Raw genomic sequence first — 20,678 nt, 5'->3', positions numbered from 1 at the left:
AGTGGAGAATTCATCAACATTAAACCGCTAACCTCATTTTTTAATAAAAACGGTGGCCAGCCTTTTAAGATCAGACAAGTACCGCGGATTTTCAACTCCTCTGTAGGTGTCAGGCGTGCTGTCAGACACCGCAGCTGTCAGGCGTGCTGTCAGACGCCACAGAGCTATGAAGCTATATTCCATCTGTAACAGCCCGCTAGAAATTCAATTGTGAAATTTCTATTAACTTTAAGAACCTCGTGAAAACCCCATAAGTTTTCACGAATCCATTAATCATATAGGTTTTTGTCTAATTACATAGTTAGTGTTATTATTTACTATGGTATCAGAAGTGTGTTTTTGATTATTGGAGATAGTTAGAAGTGTCAAAATGTATTATGGTTTGTGCCATTAGACTCGGAAGGTTATTTAAAGTCTTATGGCGCAATAACATTTTTTCATATTTTCGGTCAAAACGTCTGTTTAAAACTGTAGATATTATTGGATAAAAAGAAATATCTTGAGGTAATTTTCATGAATATTATTGGGTAAAAATATTTTGAGTTGATTTTTATAGATATTATTAGATAAAATATTATGAGATAATCTTTTATAGATATTTTGGGTAGGAGAAAACTACACTCAACTCTCAACTCCAGCCTCATCTCTTCCATATCTCATCTATAATTATCTCCAGCCACCTCTCCCCACGAAATTATCTAATTACACCTTCCAATAAAAGATTATCAAACACTCTCTCTCGGACAGCTTTTAGGAGGTCTTTTGCACGCCCATTTCGAAGCTGTTGTAAGTGTTTTATCATAAAGTCTCCTTCATATAAGTTGTTCTTTTTTGAGTCTAGTTTACATGGATATCTTATTTGCCCCATTTGAAGATCATTTGGTCAGTCAAATATTGTATAAACTATAGAAAGGTCATTCTGGGAGATAAACTGGAGAATATGTTATAGTTTGGAGTTTTTGACCAAGCTAATGGATAGATATTGGTCCGAAATTTTTATAGAGTATTGTTAACATGTATATGTGACTATTGGTTGAGAATTTTTGCATGATTAAAGGTTTTGATGAAAGATTTACTTAGATTTAGAAACTTAGAAACTGGAAGAAGAAAAACAGTTTCTGTTTTGAGAAAGTTTAACTCTTTGGTGGTATAACCTATTCTAATGACTTTAATAATTTTATTGGAGGATCCTAAGTATCTTATATACATGTTATATTATTATTTTGAAGATATTTGATGTTAGTTTCAAAGATATGAAATTTTATGCAAAGAGATATTCAAACAAGCCAAAGTGTGGATATTCTTGGCTAAATTTATGTTTTGGTTAATTTCTAACCATGTGATCTTGAATTAGAAGCTTATATATGTTTTAGGACATCTTTTTAAACCATGTGATGGTTTGGTTTGAAGATCATATATTTATAAGTCATAGATCAAGATATTTATCAAAACTAGTTGAGGAAAAAGTTTCTGTTTTTGGATTAAGTGTAAAACCAAAAACTCCAAATGTTATTTTGTGATTTTGGTGACTTTGGTTTGATGATTTAAAGCATGGTTGATGTTAGGATGATATTATGAATATGTTAGAAGTAAGATTTGATTTTTTGAAACTCTTGGAGATGTTTTGATTTAATGTCAAAACTTGTGATTCAAGTGCTTGGATCTTTTTACAAAAAAAGTTTGGTGTTGATTATTAGCTTTTTCTAAATGGATGTTTTAAGTATGGTTTTGAACTTAGGATTGGAAGATGTTTGTTGCAAAATTTTGGTTTAAGCATGAGTTTTGAAGTTGGAAGGAATTGCAACAAAAATAAAGGGAAATGGCCTATGGATGTTTCAACCATAGTGTGTTCTTCATAGTTGTGTTTTGTTTTAAATTTTTCTGAGTTGATATTTAAGTTTAGGATAAAATTTACATGAGGAATGTAAATTTTAGAAACTTTTAGAGTTAGTATGCAAAATCCTTAAGTTATGGGTAAAACAGTCATTTTTCCACATGTAGAGAGTAAAATGAAAATTTTACTCTTTAAGTTAGTATTTTCCATATTTCAAATTATTAGTGATTTAGTTCTAACTTTTAGAATTACTAATTACAGTTCCTCGTGATCGCACTTGAAGTTTTATAAGAAACGCGGAGATCGAGGTAAGTTAGCTTTTAACTTACTAGCAGTCTACTGTGTATGTGTGCTAAATAAAGGAACTACAGTGTATGTATGTGTGTTATCATATATGTCATGCCATGCCAAGTTATCACGTAATTGTCTATTATACAGAATTTATTCTGTCATCAATTTTTTATCTGTTACATAATATATTCTGTCATGTATTACTGTACCTTACAAGTACGTCATGCTAAGTATGCCATCTATTACATGGGGCCACAACAATTGTGGAGTATGTATTTAACTACAATTGTGATGCGTAAAATACATGGGGCCACAACAACTGTGGAGTATGTATTTTTCATGTTAAGTCAAGTTTGTGTAGAATACATGGGGCCACAACAACTGTGGAGTATGTATTTTTAATGTTAAGTCAAGTTTGTGTAGAATACATGAGGCCACAACAACTGTGGAGTATGTATTTACACGTAGAATACATGGGGCCACAACAACTGTGGAGTATGTATTTTTAATGTTAAGTCAAGTTTGTGTAGAATACATGGGGCCACAACAACTGTGGAGTATGTATTTACACGTACAATACATGGGGCCACAACAACTGTGGAGTATGTATTTACACGTAGAATACATGGGGCCACAACAACTGTGGAGTATGTATTTTTCATGTTAATTCAAGTTTCAGAGCAAGTTCATGCTAAGTCAAGTTTCAGATCAAATTCATGTCAAGTCAAGTTTAGTTCATGATTCAATTTAAGCTATGTCAATTATGCTATGTTGTACGCTAAGTTATACTTTAATTACTTATGAATTTGATTATGCATTTATGCTTTTACTGTCATACATGCATCATTAGTCTGTATGGAAGTTTTTGTTAACTTGCTGAGATTTGTAATCAAATCTCACTGTGGTAGTCCCAACTACCATTCCCCCCGAATGGTAGATCTTGTTACAGGACCTGAAGGAAGATCAGGAGCTGACCAACTAGATACAGTCGACTGAACGACGGTGCGTCGTTAAGGTTAATATAGTAGTTAAATTACTACTTGTACGATGGAGTTGCATCTCCAGTACTTTTAGATCATAACTATTTTGGAATAGTTCTGTGATCTTAGTTATTCAATGTATCTTTATATATGAAGTATGTTTTAAGTATTTGAGATATTTTAATTTGGTGCATAGTATTGCTAAAGAAAAAAATTATCCGCTGCGAATATTGCATAATGTTAGATGCATGTTAGGATTATTGCATCTTATATGTCATGAACGGGGGCAGGTAACCTTGTGTTGCATGTCTCGACGCTTCAAATGTCCGTCCAATCCCAAACGGAATTTGGGGGCGTCACACCATCTCTTTTCTTTTGCTTCACGAGAGATGTTGTATCATAATTTTCTCTATAAAATAGATATTCAGCTCATCTTCTTCACTTTTCTGTAATCATACTACATTTTTATTCTGCAATCTCTTTCTGCATTCTTATCCTGCAATCTCTCTCTGTAATGGCTCAGCAATCTTCTCAAGGTCAATATATGATATATTCTGCACTTTGTTCATCAGCTGTTCCTGCTTCTACCGCAGGTGCTATCATGCAATATAATGATCTGACTCGTGGGTCAGATAATGAAGCTATCTATGAGCTTGTGAGTCTCGGTACCCGATACTCATCATCCATTGTCGCATTTTCTCAGCGACTGCAATCCAGAACTTGTGGAGTTGACAATCTTCACGAGAATATTGCTATACTTCAACGACTTCTTCTGGAGTCCAACATGAAAATAGAATCAATAAAGAAAGAGAATAGGAATTTAAAATCCTTACTTAAATCTTCTTTTCGATTGCCCACCCCTTTAGATAGGGATGCTATGCAAATTCTTGAAGAACAAGAGCGTTTGAAGAATGAGGCAAAGTGTCTCAAATTTTTGTAATTCTTGCTTCAAGATAATAAAATAATATTTCACAAATATTCATATTTGTGTTTTTATCTTTTGGTAGATGTTCTGTGTGCTCCCTTTTATTTCTTCTTTAATAATGCACACTTCATATCAAACCCATAATATGAATCTGAAATACTAATTGTATTAAAAGATGGTATTTCATGACTAATAATATCATCCATCTTCCCTTGAAGCCGCAAGGATTTCAGATTTATATTTCAAATATGTGCAGTTTTTATGAGCTCTTCTGGAGTCTCAATGACATTTAAATCATATATATAAACTGTAATAATAGCTTGTTTTCATTTGCGTTTGGATTGCTTTAGATTATATAAGAATTTTTGAAACTTGATAGAATATATATTTCCAGATGTATTCATATTAGAAGTTTCAGACATTTTCTATCCTTCAGGGATTTTCATATATATATCATGATCCAATGATCCATATAAATATGCAGTTAATCATGCATATCCAAACTCTCGGTAACTTTCAAGCTAATAAAAATCTCAATATGATTTCAACCACTTCAAAATCATATCAATATTATTTTTTCGAGAAACTAACTTATGATTTCTATATCACATTTTCATATTAAAAGTTTCAGGCTTTTTATATCATGTATATAAATATCCACTGATATTTAATAAAAATCACCTATTTAGGTGTTTAGAGTTCAAGTCCATATTTATCACATTTTACTTAGTGATATCAATTCTGCAGGAATTGAGAAACTGACTCGTGATTTATATATCACATTTTTATTTCATTTCCATAAATATCCACTGACATTCAACAAGCATCGCCTCTTTAGGTATTTGGACTATAAGTCCCGATACATCATATTTTATTAGTGAATCAATTCTGCAGGAATTGTTTCTTTCAAATTTGGCCAATATTTTACGTCGTATTCTTCGATGATTCTTGATTCACTTTCATCATTACTTCTGGTAATGTCAATTGCCATCTCATATAGAAATACATTGTCGACAACAATTTTATTTCTATCTATAATTTCTCTATTATTCATGAAATGTAACGAGATCTCGTTATTTTCAGGTATCTGTCCCTCTTCAAGGGAAGACATTTTCATGAAAAACCTCTTCAGGAGGCACTCTTCAAGAGTTTATATAGGAGAATTTTATATAGAGAATTTGGATGGACTTTATTGCTTGTTTTGTGGGTATGGCCTCTTCAGGAGCACCAAATTATTTGTGCATTTCTCTTTTGAGATAATCTATCTTTTGTATCGATAAGTCTCACATGCCTTTATACATGTCTTTAGACTGCTGAATTTCTTAATTGTCCTACAGGGACTTCAATCATTGCTGGGATTTTAGCAGCTAGAATATGAGACATTTTTATCTTATTGTATCCAAAATTTAATTATCATTTGAACTTCTGGTTCACATATGATAATCAAGATAACGTCGAATAATTTCATCTTATTTGCTTCAAGCAATTTTTTTTTTTTTCCCATTTCTGGTGGTAAAACTTTATAGTAAAAGAATCTTCTAGTTCTTTTATGGACGTCCATATGAAAATCATTCGACTTATCGTAATTGATTTTGGATGATCAAGATAACCATGAAAAGATACAAATATTTTGAATCATATCACCTTTTGATGCATCATAATATTTGATTCAATAATTTGTACAATATCATCTCAAAGAGAAAGCTTACAGCTTTTCCAATACGAGCTTCTGGCCCAAAAAGATATTCATTATCACGTTCAATCTCTTAGTTTCTTTGAATGAAACGTATCATTCTTTTCACTTCAGGTAATAGAATGATATAAATTCATTATCATTCACTTCAAGGAATGATGTAGATCTAGTAAGACGTGAATAATGATTCTTATCAAAAGCTCATTATTTTGCTCAGTCACTGATACAGATTTAGAATATATTGTGAACTTTTGCATTTCATATTGCTACTTCAGGAGCATACTCGATATTGCTACTTCAGGAGCACATTCGAGACGTTCATTCAAATATATATTCTTTCCACAATTTCAATTATGCAACTTCAGGTGCATAAATCATAATGAGTTTTTGGTACAAGTATCACTCAATGAGATACTCAATAAAATTATTGATTTAGGGCGATCCTTCAGGGATGCTCCATTTCCATTCTCAGATAAAATCATATCATCAATAATTTATAACAAGTATAAAAGAATAAATAAAATTTTTATTACTACAAAATATTGCAGAATATAAAAATATTTTATAATAAGATAAAGGAAATACATTAATTAAAAATGAACACTTTCATGATCAACTCTACCACTAGAATCCTCAAAGAAATTAGAAACATCAAGGCTTGTAATATCTTCTCCATCTATAGAATCTAAAGCATATGATGGTTCAGTAAAATTTGTTTCAAATTTCTTTGTTTTTTCTTTTATAGAAAATTGATATAAGTCAACCAAGTGCTTATCTGTACAACAGATACGAGCCCAATGTCCAGTCATACCACATCTATGGCATCCATCTTCATCTTTCTTTAAAAATTTGTTTTGGGAACCTTTGCCCTTCTCTGAGTTGAACCACTTCTGGTGGTACGGTGTATATCTATTATTATCTCTTTTAGTGTGGTCACTTCTAAGACCTCCACTTCCATAGTTTTTCCTACCACGTCCACGCCCTCGTTTTCTTTGAAAAGATGCACCATTCGCTTCTGGGAATGATGTAAATCTAGTACCATTCACTTCAGGGAATGATATAGAACCAGTAGGACGTGACTGGTGATTTGTTAATAAAAACTCATTATTTTGCTCAACTAATAGAAGACAAGATATAAGTTCAGAATATTTTTTGAACTTTCGCTCTCGATACTGCTACTGCAGGAGCACATTCGAGGCATAAAAAGTAGTATATGTCTTTTCTAACAAGTCATCATCAGTGACTTTTTCACCACATAATTTCAATAGCGAGCTAATTTTAAAGAGTACAGAGTTATACTCACTAACATTCTTGAAGTATTGCAACTTCAGGTGCATCCAATCATGACGAGCTTTTGGGAGGATTACAGTTTTCTGGTATTCATATCTCTCCCTTAAATCATTCCACAAAATAAGTGGATCTTTCACCGTTAGATACTCAGTTTTTAATTCTTCATGAAGATGGTGCCGAAGGAAAATCATCGCCTTAGCACGATCCTGCAGGGACCCTTGATTTCCTTCTTTAATTGTATTTCCCAGGTTCATCGCATCCAGATAGATCTCAGTATTAAGGATCCAAGATAAATAATTTTTTCCAGAAATGTCAAGAGCAACGAATTCCAATTTTATAAGATTTGACATTTTTTACATATATAAATAAGGAATATAAAAATATATTGAAAAACTTACTTGAAGTAGAGGACTACTAGCTTCAAAATCGTCAGAACTTTCGTGCTGATAACGTGTTATGAAATCATAGAAAAGAGAGAGTCATAACGTATTATAAAAATTTTAAAAGGAGAGAGAAAGAGATAGAGTTCAGAAAGGTTATGAAACTTATAAATTTCTTAAAAAATTCAACGATATATATAGGCGTACAAATGAGACTATGCTAGCTTACTATGCTAGCACTATGCTAGTACTATGCACTATGCATATGTCGGCTAACTTACTATGCTAGTACTATACTAGCATTATGTACTATGTATATGTCGGCCAACTCACTATGCTAGTACTATGCTAATACTATGCTAGCACTATACATTTGACGACTAGATAAATGTGGTCATACAATTCAAGATAGTTTATAACAAAAATTATTTTTTTAAGATATTTTTTTTATTTTAAAATATAATTATATAATAAAGTATTATAAAAAAAGTATAATATTTTTATCATTTACCTTTAAAAAGTTGACGTAGGTTAAATTATGGAAGTGTTTAGTATTCATGGCTTCAACAACTTCTGTCGAGAAAATAAGAAGCCTCAAATGTGATGGACCACACTTCCGATACCTAATTCAGAATAAAGTGAGTAGATTGTTCATAAGTTACCTCTAGTGTGTGTTAACTTTTATTTATACAGGCCAAGTGTTTGACTTAAATGGCTTGTCTTAAGCAAGACTCGAGAAATCAAAATCAGGTAACGACTGATTCGATGAATCAACAATTTATAATAACTTTTAATCGATTATTTGAACGTTGATAAAAAGTACTAAACGTCATACACAATGCAGTTAAGCTATATCATATATAAAATAGTATAAAATATAAATTCATTGAATAGTTTCAATAAAAATATTATATGAATATAAATAATTTAATAAATATGTAATTTATACATTTAAACTCAACTGACCACACTTTTTTTGCCTCATATATGAAGAAGATAAATATCATTAAGCTATAAGTACATAATAAATGTAGTATTTTATGCACAATCACAAATTTAATATAAATACTCACTCATCTACTAATTTTGTTTGTTTAACTAAATAAAATAAAATAAAAATACATTAACTAGATATATACATGTGTGTATTTTCTCATTTTAAATCCTATACACCAAACATTCTCGCAAAAATATATATGTGTGTGTATTTTCTCATTTCATCTCGTACCCAGTTTTAATAGCTGATTGTGCCCGCTACCACGAATGGTGGTCATAATTGATGACTAAAGATGATCATACAAATCAATTTATAACAATACACTCATTTTATTTTCATTTTCTGATTTTTATTTTTCTAATTTAGATATTTTTATCATCTAGAGTGTGAATAGACACATTACAAGCACATTAACAAAGAATATTAAAAATATTAAAAGATATAAAGACATTAAAATGTGCTAGATAAAAATGAATGAGTATATATACTTTTTAATATTCTCATACTATAATCTCATATGTATACATATATTTTTTTTATCTGGCTTATAAATCTTTCGTTTATGTGTACAGCCTTATAGGACATAATTGTATGAGATTGTATATAGAGAGTTATTATAAATTTATTGGTAGTTAGATAAAATATTTGAAATGAACACTTTAAGTTGTATTTGGATACTGGAATGATTTCAGATGTTCTACGAATAGTAAAAAAAAGTAATAAAAAATATTAAATAATAATGAATAATAATATAAAATAATAAAAAGTAGATAGAAATAATAATAAATAGTAAAAATACAAAGGTCCACTGTCCTAACTGGCCCTTAATGTACAAGGTTTGGAAAAGCTTTTTTTTTTACCCAAAAAAAAAATAAAGGGAAGAGGCTAGCCTAGTGCCACCCCTTGGGAGTTGAGTGTCTGGCGTCTCAACTCTCAGACACTAAACTCTCAGGAGTTGGAATGTGGACCTTAGTATTTTTTTCCTTTTTAGAAATAATATGTACAATTGACTAATTGTGTAATCTTTTTAAAAAAATTGGATAATTTTGAAATTTATAAGAAAAATTTATGTTTTTAAGAAAAATAATATTTGTAATAATAGAGTGTGTAAGTGTCGCATAATTATTTAATAAATAAATAAATAAACATGAGATACATATAAAAAATAATTTTTAAAAAATAGACTTTATTATTTTTTTAAAAAAATGCACGGCACTTATATAGTATATTCTGTATCTAATATATTTTTTCATGATAAATTACAAAAAAATAAGTGCACAAAACTTATAAATATGAGTTCTGTTAGAGTCACCAAGAGTAGCCCTGAGGATTTCTATCTAGAAATACAAATTATATTTTTCTATTTTGCATTTCCTTTTTCAAAAAAGAAATGGTAGCTTTTTTTTAAAATTCATCCGCATTGAATACATTATGTATTTATGGCCTCGTTTAATTATACTGTTTAAATGAAATGAAATGAAATAAAATATTTTATTAAAAATTTAAAAAAATATTATTATAATATAAATTTTTAATATTAATTTTGTTTTAAAATTTAAAAAAATTTAATTATTTATTATATTTTATGTAAAAATTTATAAAAATTATAATAATGATATGAATTGAAATAAAATAATTTAGATTTGATATCCGACTCAGCCCTAAATATATACTTGTAACTTAGATATGTATTTAACATTTTTTGTTTTTTTTTTTAAAGAGTCGTGACCTTCTCACGTACACATGCCGATGGCGGGTGGCCCAAGTGAAAACTATTTCCCGCCAAAGAAGACCTACTCTCGAGTCTTCATCCTCTCTTCCCGCCATTTCAAGTCCCGTCCCCCCGACCTTGCCATCACGACAAGCAGCTGCGATTTGACTGGGCAACGGATTCCATCTTAAGCATCATATTTTTTCAGTTTCTTCATATAATTTAGTAAATTTACCAAGCTTTGTCTCGATATGAATTGTAGTTTATCGTCCTCCTGTAGGTTTAGGTTTTAGTACACTTGAGTTGTTAATTTGATCTATTACTTACTATACCTGATTCGTTCTTCTTATTCCGTTATCTTCCTGATGGATTTGGGGATCTGAAATAATTATAGGTATAGTTCTCAAACATGACCAGAGAGGACATCGAAAGTGGGAGCCAGGACATGGTTATTGATGAGGGTAAACCTGAAGGCGGTGAACGGATGCAAGGGAACGCTGCTCCTGAAGGATTTAACGTCAATTATCTCAAAGTCTATTACGGTAAATTATTCATGTGAATTTACTCTTGCCTCTGGATCGTGTTGATTTAGCTAGATTTCAATTTTCTAGGATTAGCTCATTCATATCTAATTTTCTTGTTGCTTTTATTTGTGGCAGGAAAGCTTTTTCCACACGCTGATATGTTCAAATGGATGTCCTATGGAAACGGTGAAACTGCTTATCCTAATCACTGCGTGTGCGTGTTTAGTGTGTGCGCGCATGCGAAAGTAATTTTGCTGAAGATTACTTAATTTATATTTGTAGATGGGAAGCATCCTGCCTGTGATCAGTCCTACTTTGGCCGAAGAGAATTTTCGTTCACACTGGATAATGACATTTATCTCCGCTTTCAGTCTTTCAACAGCGCATCTGAACTTGAAAACTCTATCAAAGAAAAGTGTCCTTTTAAAATAGATATCGGGCCTGTATACAGCGTGGATGTATGATTTTCGATATCGTTCCTGATTATGTCGAACTGATGCATGTTTCCTGTGACAGTTAATGCCTGACTTATTTCACACTAGATTTTGTCCTAGTTTTAAAGTCGCATAATGAACTAAGAAGTTTAAGCATACAATTCTAATCAAAGATGAAAACTACATCTTAAGCTAGTTTTCGCAATTTTCTTGCCTGTAATGTTGACTTTAAAATCATTTTTCTGCTGCAGCCAGCAAAGAGACATGCATATGCACAAAGTGGTGATAATGTTTTCGCTCCAGTGGAGAGGGAGCTTATTTTTGATATAGTAAGTTAATTAACTTGTGAACATACTAAAACAATCACAATTTAACTGAAATCTTGACTATGAGGGCCTGTTTATTTGACTCGTACTTCCTTCGGCAGGATATTACAGATTATGATGATGTTAGATACTGCTGCTCAGGAGCTGATGTTTGCTTGGACTGCTGGCCGCTAATGACAGTTGCTATCAAAGTGATTGATGCTTCCCTCAAAGGTAGGGGTGACATTTGTTTTCCTCCTTGGTCCAAGCAAACAAAGAAGACAGACTGATCGGTATCAGATTTCTTTATTTGAATAGTTAGGGGGCATCTTTAAGCAATTGTATTTTAAATGAACACAATCGGAGTGGCTTATAGCTCTTGTTAATGTTGCAATATTAAGGCGTCATGTTATATGGAGAGATGATGCTAGAAAGTTACTCCATTTGCTATAAGTTTCCACTAACATTAATGAGAAGGTTTAATATAAAGTGTCGGAAGCTACGTACTGTTAGTTTTAATAAAGTACAATATTGGCCCTGTGTGTTATTTAATTTTTATCATCTCCTTTACAGATGCCATAGCTTTACACTTTGCTTTTAACTCCTCTGTTGCAGATGATTTTGGTTTTAATCATATTCTTTGGGTATATAGTGGTCGACGTGGTGTTCATTGTTGGGTTTGTGATGGGAAAGCAAGAAGGTTATGCCGCAGACATTTGATCATTCTAATAATTTGAACACGTTTCATTTTCCTTACCTTATGTCATGACACAAAATTACACAAACTGTACTGCGGTCGCTCCTGCAGGTTGACAAATGAACAGAGGGCATCTATTGCTGAATATTTCCGTGTATACAAGGTGGTATACCATTCTTTTCAAACTACTTTGAATTTGAAAGGTATTTTTATGGTATAGAGATTTATGGAATTTATTAAATCTGTTCAGGGAAATGAAAACAGTCATAAAAAGGTGTCTCTATCGGATCCTCTGCATCCATTCCTTGGGTAAGTCTTAATATTTTTACTTTCTAATTCTGGGCCCATTTTTCCTGTTCTAAGACATGTTTTATCTCTGCAGGAGATCATACACTGAAGTTCTAAAGGACTTCTTTGAGTCAAAATTGCTTTTAAGTCAAAAACTTTTTTCCACTGAAGAGAGATATGAGAAGATCCTGGAGATGATTCCGGATGAATGTATGAATTTTTTGCCCTTTCTTGTGTGAAAAAATGTTCTTAACCATAATACACGGCGTTATCTTTGCAGCTATCACCTCTGAACTTCGGGGAAAGTGGCAGGACAATAAGCGATCCTCCATCTCAAAAGAGGACACTAATGTTGTTAGATGGGAGCAACTAAAACGTATACTGCAATCAGGAAAACACAAGGTATGAAATATTTAATATAATACAACTGTCTCTATAGGAACCTTGTACTTGAAAATCAGCATCCATGGCATGCTAGCATGAATGGTAGGGAAAAAAAAAACTAATTTCTATACAATACATTGGGTTTAGAATTTTTCATTTATCTAAGGCGTCCAGATGCATTAGATTGGACTAGGAGATATTTAAGGTAGTTTTGTATTTCTACAATTACTTTATATTCTAGTAATACCTTGGTGATGTGTTGTCTGGTTATAATGAGGTCAGTTACTCTTACATTTTTATTTGTGATGTTAAAAATGTCAAGTGCTGGTTTCTTAGTACTATCTATCCAATGGATAGCAAATAGGCAATAGTAAGGTTTTGAAGGAGCTAATCTGGGAATAGTAAGGATGAATAAAATTGTGACAGAGTTAATGATGGATTCATGAAAACTATTGGGCAAGGAATTCTCTAATCTAGTAAAGTGCAAGGCAATTTTATTAGGACTTTGTTATTTTGTTTGGCCTCTTTCCTTGTTTCAGGCACAAGGACCGCAAATGTGTGTCAAAGAGATTGTATTCTCTTTTACCTACCCCAGGCTTGATATGGAGGTTAGCATAATCCCCTCTCTGTTTCTTACACTCTTCTCAGGGTCATATATCAGCATGGATAAAGAAATATATATTCCTTAGCGAAATACTGACATCTATGATAACTCTTGTCATCTGGCCTATCTTTTTGTGATCTAGGTTTCAAAACACATGAATCATTTGCTAAAAGCACCTTTCTGCGTACATCCAAAAACAGGTTAGGCCAGGAATATTTGTTAGCACTGAATATGAACGGCCATGGTAATAAAAATGTTGACTGGATATCACATTATTGGATACTGTTCTTAAAACTGCAAAGCATTTTCTATACGCCTCAAACTCCAAAAATTATTAAAATTACAGAGATGTTCAAACTTTGGCGATGGAATTCATATGCTTATTGCATGAAACCTTGAACATGTGATATCTGCAAACATCTTTTATGGCAGATATTAATTAGTTGTGGTGTGATTTTAGTACTTCCATAGTCATTTATTCTCCTTATTCCAGGTCGTGTTTGTGTTCCTATTGATCCAAACTGTTGCGAAGAATTTGACCCCACATCAGTACCAACCCTTTCCAAGGTAAATTTGTATGGAATGGTCGTATTTATTACCATTTATTTTCATTTCTGTAGATGCTTTCCAGTACAATTTTTTTTTTCAAACCCAGTTGAAGTGTTTTGTAAAATTTTCATCTAAGAACAATATAAGTTTTTTTTTTTTTTTCCCTAATGATGCAGATTTTGAATAATTCCTGATTTCTATGTGATACAATCACTACACTTTTCCCATAATTACTCCATGTATGAATAGTATTACTGAGCTAACATTAAAAATTTATATAACCTATTCTGAAACTGCTTATTGGAACCTGTGCAATTGTGGCTTCTCCCTATTTTATTGTAATGGTGTAAGCTTTGTAAAATCTGAAGAAAGGGCCTAGCCAATTCCCACCTCTAGCATTATTTCTAGTTTAATCTTTTGTAGTCTTAATATTTGTTCATGTAGCCAACTGCAAGTCGTGTGAACAAAAGCTTTGGTAAGTTGTTCCCGTAGCTCATCCATAAGTACTCCATCTCGGCTCTGCCAATTGCATCTTGATTTCTCCAACAGTATCGTCTTAGCATTTGGAATCATATGTTAGTGGCTGGGTTTTCATCTTCAGCATAATTGAACTCTTTTATAGACTTACTTTTGGGCTATTAATTAGTTTATGTTGGACTTTCTTGGGAACTTCAATGGTTTTCTTGTTTATGCTGTTATAAAACTCAACTCTATTAATCGTTTTCTATTATGAATGAATGTTACTCACCGCTTCCTTGCCTAAATGCCTCCTTATTCACGTGAGCTAAAAGCATCCAGTTAATGTGCCTCTTGATTAATAGGCATGTGATTAAACTATTCAAATATCTAGTTTTTTTTTACTGCGCATTTGATTGTTTTTCTCTTTAGAAATCTCCTTGGTGGAGCACATTTACACCTTGTTTTTCAAAAGTAAGATAAGTTTTATCAAAGGATCAAGATGGAACTAACAGTACATATGGAGTATACATCAGATACACCTAATTAGAGAAAGGAAGATCAAGAAAATTATGGAAGCTTAAGCTAGAGGAAAGAAAGCTTCGAATTCCTCCATTGTCCCTTTGCTGTCTTCGAAGCTATTTTTCTTTCTCTCGCCATGTGCACCGAATTAAACATATCGGGATCATTCTCGACAACTCACAAGATCTTGCTGTGATCACTTTCAAATCTGGTCTCCAGCGTACTGGTAAATCTGCCTCCAGTCAGGCATCACCCAATGTAGCCAAGAGAACCAAGAACTGCACGCTACACAATTCTAGCAACTCAAAATGAAGTAATTGGTGGAAAGCATTTTTCTCATCCCTCATACACATCAAACACCACTCTGTTACCATAACATGTCTCTTTTGTACCTTTTTCAAGGTAAGGATCTTCCCTAGTGTACCCATCCAAACAAAGAAAGCCGCTCTCAGGTGGGTTTAGTCCTGCAGATGGACTTCTATGGAAGTTAATATTATGACACGGGATCAATGCACTATAGATTTTCACTCCGATTTAAAGCAAGCCCCCACAGTTGCCAGCAACAACGTACTGATTCGTCTTAGGAAGATTTCTTAAACAATATTCCAAAGTAATATATAACAGTGATTCCATCCTTCCCTCAAAGTCAAATACCTTCGGATCAACCAAAAATGGTTCTAGAACCCCATGGTTTTGTGGAGTCATGGGTGAGAAAAGTAGCACTAGCACCTTATCAGATTTGCGTGAGGAAATATTATGGATGAATTCTTTTAATTTAATGCAGTTAGTGGAATTTGTCTACTGGATCTCATGGCATCCCATTTGATTTTTGTTGAATTTGCAGCTTTTAGAAGAAATGAACACGGGAAGTTTGAGAGCAGATATTGATAATGGTATGCCAATACAATGCTTGCTCCCTTCATCACTGATACCATTTGGTTTTTTTTTTTTTTCCCAGTACCATTGACGGTGTTGTAAGTTTTATTGATGCCAGAATGGGATAGAACCTCATTGGGGAAATCAGTTAGGTTTTTCAGATCATCATTCTTACAGCCTCTACTGAAGGCTTGCAAGGTATATCTCAAACTCTCTTGTTGCTCCTTGTGTCAATATGAGAAATTGCATCATGTCCAGATTTGCTTTGACACGTCTCTGCTTAGTAAGGAATTTCAGGCTGCAATTTTGAGTTTTGATTGGGTCGTTTTCACTCTTATGTTTTATTTTAGTCTATGCCTATTTTAGAATATCAAGTGTCGGCTAAAACACAGACTATTTGAGGAAAGGAGGTCTTGTAAATGATTCTAATAGAACTTCCCCAACTACCGTGTAGTAGAAACTTGCTAACTGTGTTTCTAGAGGTCTGAAATGAAGTTGTCCTTTTTCTTTTCCTACGCCTTTTCAAGGAATGTCTAAGGGGTTTACTTATTTATGTCTACTGATTCCACTTATACATATGCTTAATATGTAAATATATAAATCCCTTTTTCTTTTAGATTTTTCTGCTGAAGCAACTAGTTTTACAGAAGGAAGTATTAGGTTAACCATGCAATTCATGTAATATTGCAGGAAGAGATAGAAAACTCCTACAATGCGAAACTGCAACACTCAAAGAATTCCCTGAATTGGTAGTGTTTCTCTAATTACTTCATCACACCATGCATCCGGCTAGGCTATCAGAGTTGGTCTGATTATTGGTATGATTATATCTGAAGGAACTGAAACGATAATTATGGAAATTTAGCTAAAGGTTTGTGAATGTCAGTCTGTTACTGGATGAATGTTTATTGTTGTTGGCAGACCCCATTCTGTTTATATGATGTCAATTTTTGGTTTAAGAGAACTTATAAAGTTTCATCTCATATCTTATTCTGCTGATTGATATATTGCAACAACCCGCCGGTCCAAAATCTCATGCTTTGGTTCCCCATTTAGGAGAGATTTCATTTACTAAATGTACCCTTTCCATATCATGTTTATAACAATAAAAAAGCATTGATGTTCATTAATGTAAGCCCCTACCTAGATTTCTTGACTACGTTCTATGCTATTCATAAGTCTCACACACCATACACTACACACTTTTTTATTTTTTTTTTATTTTTTATTTTATTCTTTTTAAAATAATTTAATTCTTCTACTCATCATCTATTTATCACATATTTGGTAAAAAAAATAATAAAAAGAGTGGTGTGTGGTATATGAGGTTTATGAATATAAATTTTCTTTATGCAAACACATCAATTTTCTTAAAGCCAGGTACTAGGAATTTCTCTTTTTTATTTTCTTCGTGGAGTTTTGTGTCGTTGCCGGTAGGGTGGGATAATCACTTTTAGAGTAACTACAATCCAAAAGCTCCTTTAACTTTGTCTTGGATTCTGCATGATTCCCTATTAAAACAGGTTCTTGACAAAACGAATGCTTCCATCTTAAATTCAAATTAATTAGGATCAGAAAAGTTTTAGCTTGAAATGGACATCAACTTTACTGCAAGTACCTGTCTACTTGGCGTGCAGATAGGGGCATTTTTCTACTCAATTTCACCAGAGGAGATTGGCCCCCCAACATACAATCAAGCATTTTGTGGTCACTTCTGTGTTTGACGTTTGTATTTTTTTCTTACCTTGGTTAAGATGGTACAAAAAAGTATAGGGGTCGCAAACTCGCAATAGTTCGAAAGGACAAATACTGCACGGATTCGATTCCAGGGTGCTTGTCCTTATAATCTAATAAGCAGTATCGCCATCTCCCTCAGTTGTATTGGCATTAGACTAGAACCACATATCTATGACCTGGACCACCTCCTCCCCTAAAGCTTGCTTACGTTTGTTTAAGAAGCATGGAGGACAAGCCGGGGAACACGGCCGGGTCGAAACTCTCAATTTAAGAAATCGGTTTTATTTTCCTCCCGTCTTGTGGAAGGGCAAAATAGCAAATTTTCATTTACATTCTGATTAAGTAAACAATGCAATCTTGTGTTCCAAAATCCAACTTGTAATTTCATAAATTCATCCTCTTTGAGCATAAAAAAATACATATGTTCTGTAATACATTATTACCATGACTTGGCCTGATCTTTGTAATCTAGTACCAGTACCCTCTTTGATTTCTCCTGCAATCTTCTTATTTAGTATAACATACTTTTAAATGTTCAGGCAACTAAAAAAAAAAAAAGAGAAACTGTAAGAGACTTTATTCCAGAACTCAAAACATAGCAATGTAAAGTAAAGGTAAAACACGATTTACATATGAAATCCCCGTGAGGAGGGCAACTACCTCTAAGAACATATTCTTAATGCCTTCGTACAAAAAGGCAGAAGGCGAAAATATATCCATAATAATAACCTCTGGCATAGCCAAGAGAAACCCTAAAAGGACTAAAACTGGAACAAGAAAACATTTGACTACGGAACCCTCACCGACACTACCATTTACATTTGACTTGGTATTTTCTCCTCAAAAAGTTGCTACATTTTTCACAAATTCTGCTTGAGAAACGAGTTCTCTAATTAGCAAGAACTTCCCAGATCAATTCGGGATCGAAAGACGGCATCGTCTCCAGCGAACATCCTTCGGTTTCAGGTTCCTTTGCCGGTGCCATCGGACACTCCGTTGAAACAGAGGACGGTGAGTTCTCGCACTTTAGAACGTCCTCGGAAACTTCGGATGATAACAAGTCGCTCCCCCAACTATTAGGGGGAGCCAATGGCTTCACCCGTAACGATAAAGAAGAAGACGACGACGACGACGGCCCAACCTTCATTGCCTTCTCAATCTCGCTACCATTGGCGTCAACCTTCGTACTGCATTTCTTAACATTCTTTTTAGCTCTCTCTCTTTTCATCTTCTGACGAATCGCTTGGATTTTGGAATCCACCGAGCTCTTCAAGGCATTCAATCTCGCACAATCTCCGAATACTAACACACTTGGATCCGTAAGATTTGGGAAATTCAAGCGCGCATATTCGCCACGAAGCTTACAAGCAGCACGGTCGTAGGCGTAAGCAGCGGCTTCAGCAGTGTCAAAGGTGCCCAACCAGACTCTCATTCTGTTCTGGGGTAGTCTAATCTCTGCGACCCATTTGCCCCAGTGCCTCTGCCTCACTCCTCTGTATAACTTTTTCTTGTATGGAGTTATGAAAGCGCTTGAGCACACAGAGCTCTGGAATGGGCTGGCCGCCGACCTGCGAGTAAACGCACCGTTTGCTTGGCTTTCTTGGCAGAACTTCTGGAGAAGATCTCTTTGGCGGAGGTAAACAGAAGAGCCTAGAGGCTCAAAAACGGGGCTGGTGATGGTGTTTGATGAATCGCAACGAGAGAAAATTGAATCCAAGGTGTTGGTGCCCCCTGTTAATATGAGTTGAGATAACGATGATCGGATATCGGCACAGTCGGTGAATGCGACGGGAAGGTTGTGGTCTCGACTTGTATCCATAGTGGATAAAATTTTTTCTCGTTGTTCGTTTTCCGTGAAAATTGGAACAGACAAATCGGTAGGAAATCAATGTGCAGTAAACGAGGCCACTAAAAACTGTCCTTTTTTCACGAGAGATGGTGGAAATTAGAACAGAATGGTAAGAAAACGAAAAACTGCAAATGGATGAAGACAGTTTTGATAGTCTTTCGTTACCAAAAACAGAGAGAAGATGAAAAAGAATGAGAAAAGGAACTTAATTTTTATCTCTGAAATAGAGTGATCCAAGGAGTTACGTGGATCACTGAAGAACTGTAGGGATACAGGGTTCAAAGAAGAAGTTTCGGGTTCTTAAGGAAAGCTTAACAAAGGAGCAGAGTTACCATGAAAGAAAACTCAAAACAGAAGGTTTGGCAGTAAGAGGCAGAGGACCCAATTGAGATTTCCTTTTCCGAAATCTCACAACAAATATTTCGAAGTACTGTGTTAAGAGTTGAGACCAAGCTCGGTCTTCCTTGGTGTATTTATAGCTGAAGAGATCATCGAGGCATGGCCCTCCACATTGAGCTGTAACTCCCTCTCTCTCTTCATAACAGCCCAAATCTACAGTAGTTTGAACTTGAGTTCTACAGAGAGTGGGGCCTCTTTACGAGATGACTTTGAGGCCCTCAGGTGATTTCTTTTCTACGAATCCCCATCATTTTCTGCGATTTAATTGTGGATGGGTGTTGAGAATATTTTAATATTTTTTTAACATGTCATATTATTATTTAATATTTTATTATTTTTTTATATATTTATTATTATTATTTATAATATATTTCAATACTTCTTAACATCTAAATCTAATTTTAATTTTTCTTACCATTTGTATAATGAGTTAAGTTGATATAAATTAAATTTTTTTTTTATAAATAATAATAAATTAAAATGATGAAATGAATTTTATATGATTCACTTAAGATATGTTTGGATGTTAATATAAATTTTTATATATTTATAAAAAATTAAAAAAAAATTATGAATTTTGCATATAAAGAAATATTGAGTTAAAAAATATTATGTCTAATGTATAAAATTATTTTAAATTAAAATGAGTTTAATAATTTAAAATTAAATATTTAAATATTGACAGTTTAAAATTACATTCTTGTACAACTTTTTATTTTTTTTATTTACAAATTAGTTTGAAGGGTGGCTCTACGGCCACTGGAACTCCTGCTAGTGTATTTTTTGTGCTTATATATATATATATATATATTTTATAACACTTTTAAATATTTAAAATAAAAATAAAAATTAATAATATTATTAAAAAATAACTCCTTAGTCACTAAATAAAAAAAAAAAAAATTAAAAATCCAGCTGAAGCTCTAGAAGAGCAACATTTCCTAATTTGAATG

At 33.2% G+C, this 20,678-nt stretch overlaps 2 protein-coding genes across 4 annotated transcripts; one reads left to right on the top strand and one right to left on the bottom strand.

The window, feature by feature from the left end:
• Window positions 1-10,136: 10,136 nt before the first annotated feature.
• On the top strand, window positions 10,137-16,723 carry LOC122282068 (DNA primase small subunit). 3 transcript variants are annotated; one of them, XM_043093996.1, is made up of 17 exons: window positions 10,137-10,377; window positions 10,496-10,643; window positions 10,761-10,811; window positions 10,908-11,083; window positions 11,311-11,388; window positions 11,487-11,598; window positions 11,980-12,064; window positions 12,173-12,224; window positions 12,312-12,370; window positions 12,444-12,559; window positions 12,630-12,751; window positions 13,273-13,341; window positions 13,480-13,537; window positions 13,831-13,904; window positions 15,709-15,757; window positions 15,844-15,938; window positions 16,431-16,723. In XM_043093996.1, the coding sequence occupies exons 2-17, from the start codon at window positions 10,511-10,513 to the stop codon at window positions 16,491-16,493; spliced, it is 1,392 nt and encodes a 463-aa protein (XP_042949930.1). In that variant the 5' UTR covers window positions 10,137-10,377; window positions 10,496-10,510; the 3' UTR covers window positions 16,494-16,723. The 3 variants fall into 3 exon arrangements, with proteins under 3 accessions (XP_042949930.1, XP_042949929.1, XP_042949931.1); XM_043093995.1 differs by having other exon boundaries at window positions 10,138-10,326; XM_043093997.1 differs by having other exon boundaries at window positions 10,139-10,326; window positions 15,859-15,938.
• Window positions 16,724-18,029: 1,306 nt separating this feature from the next.
• Window positions 18,030-19,883, bottom strand: LOC122282069 (ethylene-responsive transcription factor ERF061-like). Its single transcript, XM_043093998.1, has one exon. The coding sequence runs from the start codon at window positions 19,294-19,296 to the stop codon at window positions 18,367-18,369; it is 930 nt and encodes a 309-aa protein (XP_042949932.1). The 5' UTR covers window positions 19,297-19,883; the 3' UTR covers window positions 18,030-18,366.
• Between the last annotated feature and the right edge of the window lie 795 nt (window positions 19,884-20,678).

The sequence above is a fragment of the Carya illinoinensis genome, chromosome 11 (assembly GCF_018687715.1).
Source record: "Carya illinoinensis cultivar Pawnee chromosome 11, C.illinoinensisPawnee_v1, whole genome shotgun sequence".
Classification (NCBI taxonomy): Eukaryota; Viridiplantae; Streptophyta; class Magnoliopsida; order Fagales; family Juglandaceae; genus Carya; species Carya illinoinensis.
Note: the sequence above shows the minus strand (reverse complement) of the source record. Positions and strands in the feature narration are given on the sequence as shown.

Excerpts from the sequence above, each read along its gene's own strand:
- LOC122282068 (XM_043093996.1), top strand. The coding sequence starts at position 10,511 with ATGACCAGAGAGGACATCGAAAGTGGGAGCCAGGACATGGTTATTGAT. Across the intron at positions 12,560-12,629 it reads GGAGATGATTCCGGATGAAT|CTATCACCTCTGAACTTCGG; the intron begins GTATGAATTTTT and ends TTATCTTTGCAG. Across the intron at positions 13,342-13,479 it reads ACCCCAGGCTTGATATGGAG|GTTTCAAAACACATGAATCA; the intron begins GTTAGCATAATC and ends TTTGTGATCTAG.
- LOC122282069 (XM_043093998.1), bottom strand. The coding sequence starts at position 19,296 with ATGGATACAAGTCGAGACCACAACCTTCCCGTCGCATTCACCGACTGT.